At 40.0% G+C, this 12017-nt stretch overlaps 2 protein-coding genes across 2 annotated transcripts; one reads left to right on the forward strand and one right to left on the reverse strand.

Moving 5' to 3' along the window:
- Positions 1–5692: 5692 nt before the first annotated feature.
- Positions 5693–9191, forward strand: LOC132256900 (integrator complex subunit 5). Its single transcript, XM_059753498.1, has 5 exons — positions 5693–5850; positions 5910–6167; positions 6228–6435; positions 6499–8506; positions 8878–9191. The coding sequence occupies exons 1-5, from the start codon at positions 5727–5729 to the stop codon at positions 9133–9135; spliced, it is 2856 nt and encodes a 951-aa protein (XP_059609481.1). The 5' UTR covers positions 5693–5726; the 3' UTR covers positions 9136–9191.
- Positions 9192–9286: 95 nt separating this feature from the next.
- On the reverse strand, positions 9287–11000 carry LOC132256910 (serine/threonine-protein kinase stk11). The gene is made up of 4 exons (XM_059753509.1): positions 10513–11000; positions 9745–10439; positions 9521–9684; positions 9287–9453 (listed from the first exon to the last, which is right to left on the reverse strand). The coding sequence occupies exons 1-4, from the start codon at positions 10882–10884 to the stop codon at positions 9302–9304; spliced, it is 1383 nt and encodes a 460-aa protein (XP_059609492.1). The 5' UTR covers positions 10885–11000; the 3' UTR covers positions 9287–9301.
- Between the last annotated feature and the right edge of the window lie 1017 nt (positions 11001–12017).

Genomic DNA, 12017 nt, shown 5'->3' on the forward strand with positions numbered 1-12017 from the left:
GTAATGAACAACTTTTAAGTCCGCGAATAAACTTTAAGGTGCTTATGGCGCGCCGATCGCGATCGCCGTGTGCACTATGTACACATATAGCCACGGACTTTCGATCAATACGATCGATCCTCCACTTGATTCACACATCGTCGAAAAATGATTTTGCGAAACCTTTGGTCAATGATGATTGTTTACTTTTTTCCCACCACCACATCCCATCTCTGTGTATAAATATTAATTTAATGCTATATACACACATGCACGAAGATGGTGGGACTCTTATCCAAAATTAGCGTTAATTTTCTCTCTCTCTCTCTCTCTCTCACCCTCTCTTTCAATACCTACATTTTCATTGTACATTATCGCACTCTTCGCATTACTCTGTGGCAGTGGAAGAAGAAAAAGAGAATTGGAGTACAAAACTGCAATGCCAAAGTATTTTACTTCCAAAAAATTAATCATGGACTGCAGAGTGTACACAGTGAAAGGTGTTTGCAGTCAAAAACAGTGGATATTGCTTACACTTCTTCTTTTTTTTAACATGTACATCAAGGCAACTTGAGTTACAGGCCAACGAATGCAATTTAACACATCAATATCAGAAAAATTAAAATCAATCTGTGGAGGATTTTTACTTGCCCATTAATCGTCCAGGGGAAGTTTTGCAAAATATTCATTGGCTTTTATTGTCTGAACATCCGCTTATCAAGTGACGAAATGGATAAAAACAGTGAATTATGAATATGCATTAAAAATTTGAAATAGCGAAGGAATATTTTATGTCTCAACCCAAAACACTTTGCCATGCAATTGTCTTTGAATATGTGTAATTAATTATGTGCAAGTGTAATTTAATGAGAAAAGACCAGAGATATCATCTATTTTTCCAATTCCAAAGGTCAAGAGAAACATGAAGAGTTGCGGCTCCGGTGCTACCCTTCAAGGAGAGAATTATCGTTTCCTGCTGGCGATTCGTTGAAATATTGAATTACACGATGTAACGCATATCGCGGCAATCTCACTTTTGTCATAAAACAGGATACTCAATTGAGGTTCAAAATTTCACAATCGTATGTGAAAAAAATAAGACAACTTCCTCCAGTGCCAATCTTGCTGTGACGCATTGTTGTCTCAGCCAATAACTCCTTTTCATCTCCACACATAGGCTCCATAGTGGATCCATTAAGTCCACAATCTTCCGTGCAGATTACTTTTTATGACTTTTTATTGTTCGTTGCAATTAACTTGGTATTCATCTCAGGTAGACTCGTCAAAGACACTCGCGCAGAAATTGAGAAAAATTCCCTGCCAAAGAACGAGTTTATGCAGAGCTTCAAAAGTTCACTAGCACTTCTACTGGAATATTCAAATAAGCTCATTATTCAAGCTAACTGCTTGTTTATATACATTATATGTATGACAAGTGTTCCACTGTGGACAGACGTCGACCGGCGCTAATCTATACTCTTAAACGAGTGCACTAAAAATCCAGAATTATTGGTTATTTTATTGCCTTCTTGAGATATGAAATAGCACGTGAGGAAATATTTTTTATTTCTCTTATCGTGAAAATTTTATACCGCCAATTTTTGTCATAAAAATCAAGTTGTAAGTTGTAGACGAATTTTTAAATAAAACATTTGATATTTTTCTCCATACATTGCTAAGAATTTTTGAATAGTTGACACGGATGAGGACATAATGTAATTAAACATTTGCACAATTTATTGACTAAGGAAAGTGTTACAAAACAGCCGAAACGTAGAGGAAGTTCCTACAATGTAATTATGTGAATGAGTATTTTGGACCTTTGCTTTATCGTTAAATTTGTTATAAGTCAATTTTCGCAAGTTTACAGTAATTTATACGGAAAAAGTTCTGTTTACATATCAAATGACAAGAAAATAGATCATTAGTTCGCTTTCCCAAATGGAAATGTCCAATAAATTAACCCACAGGTTGTTGTGTCTCGGGGGACTGACCACGGAGGTCACATGAATAAATTTATTTACTCATTGTATTGGGAATTTGGGGATTTACAATTATCCGGTGCACAATTGGACACATGAAATGTGCCATTAAAGGCTTTTATTTCCGCGTAAATAGCGAGTGAATGAATCGAGTTGTAAATATCAGGGTAAGTTTTCGGATATTTTGACCATTTTGATCACGGTCAGTGTGCCAAAATGTGGGCGTTACTGGATTTTAGTTGATTAAAGTTTCACCCAAGAATGGATATTCTATATATTTCTGCTTTCCGCAGAAAGACGAACGGCCAGTGAACTTCTGTAGGAAATGCCAGAGGAGTTTTGTAGCGTAATTTCCACCTGCGAAAGAATGTGCCGAAAGATCAATAACACACTGAAAGATATAAAAATAAAAATGAGTGATGGCCACTTAGGTGAGATTTTTAGGCATTTTCGAAAGTTTGATAATTAATTCAAATTAAAATGCAAAAACATCTATGATTCCACAATTTCGTGGCCACCAAATCAGAATATAATAATTTGTCTAAGAAGCGCCAAAAGCACCACCACAGTGTCCTTAACATACTCCAGCTTAGGCTTCTCACATACCCAACATGCGAACCATCTCGAATAGGAATTAGTTTTTTACCGCCGCCGATGACCCAAGAACGAGCAAAGCTCAGACTTCTCATTTTCACTATTATAGTAATTAATTAGAGTTGATCACGAAAATCAATGTCCCTGGAGTGTATTAACAAATATGCGTATATTGTTGATTTTTTCTTGACGAAATGATGTGTTAAAAGCAGACTGATGGTGTTCACTTGCTTCGTTTCCACTTCCATCACACAATGAAACCACTTCGTCTCCGTTCAGATTCACTTTCTGTGGCTGCGCGTAGGCTTTTCTCACTCAATAGAACACATTTCCGCGTCACAATGCGTAAACATCCATAATGAAATCAATGTGAGTGCAAAGATCCGTTACAGATTGCCAACTCGGTGTCCTTAGGTGAGAAAAGTGTCATTGTAAGATTTCTTCATACTTCGTGCAACCCAGTTGAATGTGCTAAAAATCTTTTCATCCTTCTAATCACTTGGACCTCTAAACTTACAACGCTGACTGACCAGCGCGATGTTTAAGGAAAAAAACTACCAATTTACGCAATCACGACGAAGAATTGCGTCTCATGAAATTTGTCATTCGACTTCTTCTTTGCAAATACTATGTGAACATTACCATCGCAATTATTCTTCGGCAATAGTGACGCTACTTTGCGGATTCTCTGTTCTCACGTGACATCAGCCGGTCCATAGTTTAATATTAGTATGACCGAAGAGTATGCCATTGATGAATTAAATGCGAGTGCGAAGGAGTAAAAAATTACACATTGTGAGAAATTCTTAGAGGTCTGACAAAAACTAAGTATCATTCAACTCCATATGCGTCGGAAAAAAGTTAGATGGACCGAAATCTGTGTACGTTTTGATGAAATATTTGAAATTACTCACAAAGTACACTTTTCTACATTGTCATAATATGAAAAAAAGATCTCTGGAAAAATTAGTGCCCGAATATTTCCACCTCGATTGGTTTACAACGCAACGTGGAAGAAGGTGCCAAATTATATAATTTTCAACTCATCGTGAAATAAGAAATAAGTTAATTCAGTAAATATTTCAATCCAACAAACTAGGCAGAGAGCGGAAAAGAGTTCAATTAGCTCACTTACGGAAGATTTTATCGGTTTGAAAAGGTGTGATCTTTGTCACACAGTGAAAAGTTAACTGAAATATTCACACTAACTATTTGTTCGCTTGATTCTTGAACTCTCTCGAGAACGTCTGATAATTAGTAAAGAATTTCGCAATACATTAAAAGACAGATTGAGATAAAAAGTGTCTTTTCTCTGGTCAAAACTCACAATCCACACTCATCGAGACCATTTATCACATGAGGATCATCTTCTGTGAATTGCTGGTGTTGAAGTGGACAGAAAAAGCCTCGTCAGCATGAACATTTCAGATGCTTGAATTGAATTTCGAGGAGGCGCACGCTTCTAGAATTCTCCAGTGACTTTTTGCTGGTCACTGTTTGCACTACTGATGAATGTATGAGAAAGATATGGAATTAGCCCGCGATAACAGATTCTGCAACTTTTCTCCAGTCAGGAGAAAAAACAGTTTGCAAATTTCCCATTCAATACTCTTGATTGTGTGCTCGGTTCCTTTTGTTTAAACTGTTCATTAAATCATCCTTGTGTGTCTTTCGCATTATTTCAAAAATAAGCCTATGTATTGACAAAAGAAAAATATTTGCGAATTTCAAAAGTTTTTCCTTTAGTCTTTCTGATTAACATTCTGTATCTCTTCTGATTTAATAAGCACGATTGTGTACTTAGCAAATTTTATCAATACACCGCCAAAAGCAAAGAAGTTTGTGCATTACACGTCAAGCATGGAAATTAAATTGGTTATTCACGTGAATTTCCAGTTAGTCAATATAATCAATTCTATTCTATTCGCCAAATAAATATGTATTTCCCCACATTTGTGAAAATAGATTGGATGACACTTTACACCTCATAATTATGGAAATCATAAAAGGTCCCAACACGCTACTTTGCTAAATGTTTTCCAATGTGTATTTTAACAGCTATTTTCCTCGAAGAATAAATTACTATTGTCTTTTCGGAACGGAACTCAAAAGTCTTCTATTGTAAGTTTTATTTGAATTTGTCAGGAGAGGTGTTTTATTAGTTTCGTGTGAATAATATGCTTGTCAAAACAGGCATTGGGTTGAGTGATTCATAATTTTTAGTATTTTTTATATTAAATAATAATTGATAAATGTATGTGGTAAAAGCGGAAGGTTAGATATTCTGTTCTAATATATTAGTGTTAAGGTAACCTTCTAACAATTTTAATTCCGTCCTCCATGTTCGTAATTCATTTATTTTTCAATTTCATACTATTCACTACGCCTACATTTTGAACCCGTGTTTGACCTGAAGATACAATATGCAGATAATATTATTGTATTTATGGAAATCTACCAGAGATTCTTTATTTCTTTGGAAAAAAGGAATGACAATCACTCTTCCAAATTGACGGCTGTTTTAAATTAAATTAATCACATATTAACACATCTTCGGATGTTATTGTGTTTTCGTGAATCGAGAGAAACAATTTTTTCTACCAAACTTTCCAGATCATTTTTCTTCAAGGTAAGAATAAAGCATGATTATATATAGGTAATTCACCTTCAAATAAGCAGCTTGATTAGGTGTGAAATTTTATATCTGCTCTCTCATAGTTTTCATTCGATATACAGCATTTGTATATAGTTATGTGTATAATAATTTACCATCCTTCGAAAATATACGTTATGTATAGATTACTTACTATTTACATTTCATCAATAAATAATAATACGCGAAAGATGAAATCTAACATTTTTGAATTTCGCTCAATATACAATATATCAAACAAGGATTTTTGGAATCGAGAAGTTGCAGACGATTAAGAATATATGCGGGAATAAGAAGAAACGAAAAATGTTGGAAGACACATTAAACGCCGCATCTTGTGCGATGTCTCTTAAAATAAGAGTTGAACTGCGACAATGAATTGAAAGGCTGCTGAGATTATGAATGGAGACTGTTAGGTGGTTTCTCATTGGACATTTGTGTTGTTTCACTAGTGACAAGCTGAAGTGTCAAGAAAATTGTAAACACGCGTTTCGCGACCGTATTTTTCGTGATTAATAATGATTAAACAGCCCATCTTGATAGAATTGCAGTATTTTGTGAATGCTGTGGCGAATATCCAGCGAGGCACATCGCCAGAAATATCCGATCAGCTTGTAAAATGCAGTTTAAGCATCTTCCAAGGTGACGAGAAGCAAGTTGCACTATCGCACCGCAGTTCTCAAATGCCGCCTTCTTTGCAGATTTGCCGGCTGCTCGAGATGCTGTCCTGGAGTACTTTGCATTGGTATTCGATAAGTCTATCGGGAACTACATTGCCTTCGTCGAGAAAGACGCCCAGGGAACTTCTCCTGTGGAGCAGGCAGTCGTGGATATTCAGGAGGCACTTGAGAAGCTGGTAATCAGCGGCACTCCCGCTTGGGCACCACTTTTGTCCACGTGGAGTCTTAAACTATTGGGGCAATTGTCTGAGAAGCACGGACGAGGACGTGATGGAATGAGTGAGTTCTCTAGAAATTGTGTGTGTTCAAATGTAGCATAAATATGAACTCGCTTTTCAGATATCACAGCCAACTGCAATTTCTGGATGAACTCGAGCGCTATGAAATGCCTTCTGGGACTCTCGGCCAGTTGCTTTGCGAAGCTGAACAACGATGAATCTGAGTCCTGTATTGGGATTCTCCTGTCCACTTTCGTATCTCATACGCCGCATTTTGACTGGGTTGTCGCTCGACTTGGAGGCTGTTTTCCCCTCAAAGTCATATCAAAGTAAATATGATAGAATGAATTGAAAAATTTCTTGTGATTCACAGAATCTTTCTTTACACGCAGAATTCTTCAATGCGGACTGAAGGCATTCTCAGGGAACTTCAACAACACTCTGGACTCGGAAGTGGGAATTTTGGGCTATCTCTCGATGGCACACGAGCGGGATTTGAATGTCGCTCTGCGGGAGATGTTCGAAGCTGTCCTATTTCCACCAAATCAGGGTTCATCGCAACCTAATCTGCACACCATCCCATATCTCATCCATTTATCGCGGATGTCGGATATCCTCTTGCAGCCGATCACCAACGTGTTCCTGGACATCTTCCATGAAACGCAAATTCCCAACTTGGTTTACCAAAGTATGCACTTCCCGCCCAACTACAACGCCCGAGATATCTTCCTTTTGCTCACTGATCTCGCAGTCCAAGTGCGTCACAATGGTCTCACCATTCTTTTGACACTCTCGCGTATGGCAGAAATGTACGTTTGGTGTCTGGAACTGCTCGAGCATATCCTTGAGAAGCTAGAGATGAACATTCTCGATGACCGAAAGTGTCCATTGCTGACCAATTTGACCACGGAGACATCTCAGAGAATACTCTGGAGCTCTTGCAGAAGTGCCAACTTCATTGAGCAGCAGACTGTGGTGCGTCTGATCTTGCTGATTTCGCCACGAGCACCCTACATTTATCACTACACCATCGCTGAACTGCTGATGACTCCCAGTGACACCAATTCGAACGGATTAGGAGCTCTGGCGAGAATCCTTGGCGGTTCTCTCGGTACCCAGGACTTTCCTGCCGTAGATGCGGGATTGGAAATATCCCTGGAGGCAATTTCGATTGCCAACAAACGCAGAACACTCGATGATTTCACTCAAAATGTGATAATTCTGAAAAATCTGTATCACTTGGTGACATTAGAGAAAAGCGAGGAAAATGTGCATCTTAAGAATTGTCCAATGAGTGGAGCACTTCAGAAAAATGCCCCAAAACTTCTCTCCATTCTCTATAATCTGCTGAATCATGTTATCATGGATATTGAGAAGGGAATACCATTCAAATCCTCAGGAGGATTGGATGAGCCGACAAAGAAGAAGTTGAAAAATGATGGAGAGTATTTGGACAGGGAGAAATCTCAAGCACTGGAAGCGATAAAGGAGCAGATTCATCTGATTGTGACTCTTCTGGATGATTTGGGCATAGGAGGAAGGGATTCTCTGCTGGCCATGGTGGAGGTGTTAAAAATGGCACAAATGACAGTGAAATACTTCTTCTGGAATCTGACTGAAAATGATTCCACGATTCGTTGCAAGGCCATGAATCGATGCTTTAATCTCCTGACCAGGCAGTGTTGCAGGAAGGCCGCTAGAACGGCTGCTCTCAGGGATTTACTAGACGGAGCACTCTTCAGCTATCGCACACTCTTCGGGGCACATCCTCATCCGCCCGAGAATGATCCATCCAAGGACGATACCCTGATGACACTGAACCAGAAGCAGAGATTCAATGCCATCACCAGCAGGATTTCACTCCATGCGGGCTTAATTGGAATTGGGTTGAAACCCGAGGTGATATCACCCGATCATCCACAATCTCAAGTTCAGAAGCTGCTTCTGGATGCGATTATGGCGTGCTGTCAGGACGCTGAGCATACGAATGTCATAGATGGCTTCTCCACTGTGTCACTCCTTCTCGTGGAGATGATTTCCCCGGATATCATGTACAACGGCTTCCCTTGGCCGGATGAAGACTTCACGAAGGTCACCATGGAGCGCGATCTTCAGATACGGAGGATCTTCAACAACTCTCCCATCCTATGGTCCATCCTGGGCCTCGTGGGAACGTACAGGCCCGCTCTCTGCTACGCATCGGTGCTCCTGCGAGCTCTCTGTGCCACTGTGCTCAATCAGTGGCGGGCCAAGTCGGTGGAAAAGCCATTCCAGTCGGTAAACAATCCGGAATTGATTTTTGTCACACTCAAGCTACTTGAGGTAATGGCTCTTGGTCAGCTCTTGCCGCCGCCGCTCAGCTACTTACACGTAGTCATTGAGTACTTCGAGCCATTTGAGGTGAGTCAAAGATAAGCAAATATGGGCATTGTCTCGGACACAGAGAGGTGAGAAATGGTTCTAGATGTCATTTAAGAAGTAAATTCTCACCTTGGCAATGTGTAATTGATGACCTTTCGTGACCACAGTAAAGTTACTTTGCATACGTGATTAGTTCATGTCTGAAAGAAATCCAATTATCAGGGTTTCTCTCTCGGATGATCTGTATTTAAACTCACGAAACATTTGGTGTTAACATAATTGTTTGTCCAAGTAATTTGGGTGGAACATTTGAGTTGAAAGATGTTCGCGCTAAGAGTGGCGCGAAGATAAATCACTTTGCAGAGTGGTGTGCTTGATTTGTAATTCATTCTTATCATCTCTTGTACTAGGTTGTATTGCTTCTCAAGGACTGTGTGTGGAACTACATGAAAGATCACGTTCCCTCGCCATGTCTCTTCAAATTCGACAGCACTGGATTTCATTGGCGCAATCCGGAGACCGCCAAGCCACCAGCTCAGTTTATCGATCCGCTACGCTTCATCATGCTGAAGCGCCTTCCGCTGTTGGGCAGTTTGTACCATCAAATGTTTGTCCTTCCCGAACTGGTTAACGGCAACGACACACGCGAAACGGACGCGCAAGTGTAACTCTTGTACTCAAAATTTCCTCTCCAATTTAATTCATTATAATTTCTTTATCCTTTTGTATGCCTTTCACTAAATCATCTCACGGGGATACTTTGCAATGTCGAAAATAATACGTATAAACAAACAAACGAGCAATGTATCTCACAAAATTACTAAGGACTAACTCTCACGATGGACGACAGCTGGTCAATTTGCGTACAGAAATACAAGAAACGGTCTTTCGTGGACGTTTCTTCGTGTCACTACTGCCACCGCTAACACTGCCGTGCTTTGACTTCGCCGCACTCCTGTGCGCTGCAGCTTGTTTTGCAAGTTGCTCTGCGTTGGGGAATCGGAAGTGAATTAGGAAGGATATCCACATTGATGGAAGAAATAATGCACTTACGATTTAAATCGTGCTCCGTGAAGTAGACGTCTTCATTGTCACGATCGGTGGCATAATGATAAGCTTCTAGATAAGGCAGTACTGTGGAACGTCGTAATTCATCCCCTTTGAGTGGTGGGAATGGGATTGGGGGCCCAGTTTTCTCCGGAGCTCCGATGAACCATCTGAAAAGCGGAAATTTCCAGTAAGTGTGCGTATTTTATCCAGTGATTCTCCGCACTCACGGATGGTTGCGAATTTGTGGCAATGTGAATCGTTGGTCGGGATCGGCCTGCAGCATCCCAAGGATCAACGTGGCCAGGTGCATATCCAGTTTGTACAGTGACTCTGGGGGCTCCCACTGCGACTTGCCGATATTCTCGAGCAGCCGATAGATGTTGTCGCCCTCGAATGGGTATTGACCAGTGGTGATATTGTAGAGAGTCACGCCACTGCTCCAGATGTCGACTTTGAAACCCGCAAAAGACTCCAGTCCATTGGCAATCTCAGGCGGCTGGAATGCCGGCGATCCCTGACCAGTGGTGCACGTATCATCCTCGGCAAACGGCTCCAGCGCCTCCGCCACCCCAAAGTCAGAGATCTTGAGAGTGTGATCCAGCGTGAGGAGGAGATTGCCAGGCTTTATATCCTTGTGGATCACACCACACCCATGCAGATACTCCAGTCCGTTGAGCAGCTGCATGAAGTATCGGTGGGCCTGGAAGAGTGGGAAGCGTTTCTCCGGCGCTGAATCCAACATCTCTTGCAGCCCACCGACGCAGTACTCCATGATGAGATACATCTTCTGCTTCTCCTCATTGTAGAGCACGTCCAGCAGTTCGATCACATTTTTGTGTTTGAGATTTCGCAGCAACTGAATCTCCCGTCGCACATTCTGCTCCCCATTGGGAATCCGGCGAAGTTTTCGCTTCGTCAAAATCTGCAAGAAAACAAGGCCAATCAGTGTAACCCGTCTGTCCGGGAACCATTGCAGCGCCGTTCGATTGGCCAACCTTCACTGCCCGTCGACTGAGTGTCTCGGAGTCTAACACCTCCTTCACCTTGCCGTATGATCCCTCACCCAGAATGTCTCCCATCACGTACTTCCCCACCATCTTACAGCTCTTCTTCTTGGCCTGGTAGATGATCTCCGCGCTGTCCACACGATTGAAGAACATATTTGCGGCGTCTATGTTCAGCGACAGGTCGAGTTTGTCGATATCGTCGTCATCCAGCCATGTAACAGGAGCCCTTTGCGTGCCCCCATCGTCACTGTTCTTCCTGGGCGCCGAAGATTCCCGGGGCAACTGCGAGAAGGGCCGGAAGGAGAAGCTGCCCTTTTTGTCCTGGTTCTCGCACATTTGCCTCGCGGAGTGCGGCCGCATCGGAATCGTGTGTCCGGAAGTCCCAATCGCTGCCAGGAAATGAGATTTTAGCGTCTTGAAATTCACACAAAAATCCGGGAATCGATGAAAACTCAACTAACGCCTCCAGTGCCACCGCGGGGAACCATGAGCTGTCAAAATCTTCAATCGACAACAGCGACAGTGGAGAAAATTAGAAAAGCAGCACTGAAAGCGCCGAGAGGTAGGCAAAACGGAGTGAAAGAGAAAAATTTTGGTTGGATTGAGTAATAAGAGATCAATTTAGTTTAATTCTTCCTTATATCAATATTAGTTTTATTCATTTCTTATCGATTAGGATAATCTCTACCAAATATTACAAGCATTATGTACATACATTACATATTATTCATTCTATATTTTCCTTTTTAACTCTCCAAAATATTTACAGAGAAATTTGTTAATTTAATTGTCTTAAATTAGAAATATTAATGGATAATCTTCGTATTCAATATCTTTCTGAAGTATAATTGATAATTTAGAGATGAAATAAACTAATGGAATAAAGTGTAATTTTGAATAAAGGAATCTGTTCAGATAAATTTAGAATCAAAGCGATTTTTGCAACATTAATTAGAATTTAGAATCTAAAGTAGCTCGTGTATCATTTTATTTACAAATTGTTGACCTTACTTCTTAAACTTGTATGGCTGTACTTATAAAGAGTGTCGCAATATTTCTTCTTTAATGAATAAATTTACTCTTTCACACTTGATTTTTTAGAGTTGATATATTTTACTCATGTTATTTAAAAGTAAATAAATTTATAGAATTTCATACTTTCCTACACATTTCTTATTGTGAATCAAAATACTCCTTCTTAGTATTTGGAGCTCTATCTTCGGTATTTCTGAACAGGAGAATCTTATCAAATATGAAATAGGCGAAATAAGGAAAGTATAATTAAATTCTACACTTAAGTTTATATTTTCATCAATATGAATAAATCTCTCAAGATTTTTGACTATTATAGAAATAAACCTATATAAAAATATTTCAGTAAGAGTACTTATTATCAATCTTTGTGGAACTTTAGTAATATTGAATAATAAATAAGTGGATAAGCGAGAAGCTTTTGCAATATTGTCAAAACAGATTCCTAGTATTGTATTAAT

This window comes from Phlebotomus argentipes, unplaced genomic scaffold (assembly GCF_947086385.1).
Source record: "Phlebotomus argentipes unplaced genomic scaffold, Phlebotomus argentipes genome assembly contig_6, whole genome shotgun sequence".
NCBI lineage: Eukaryota > Metazoa > Arthropoda > Insecta > Diptera > Psychodidae > Phlebotomus > Phlebotomus argentipes.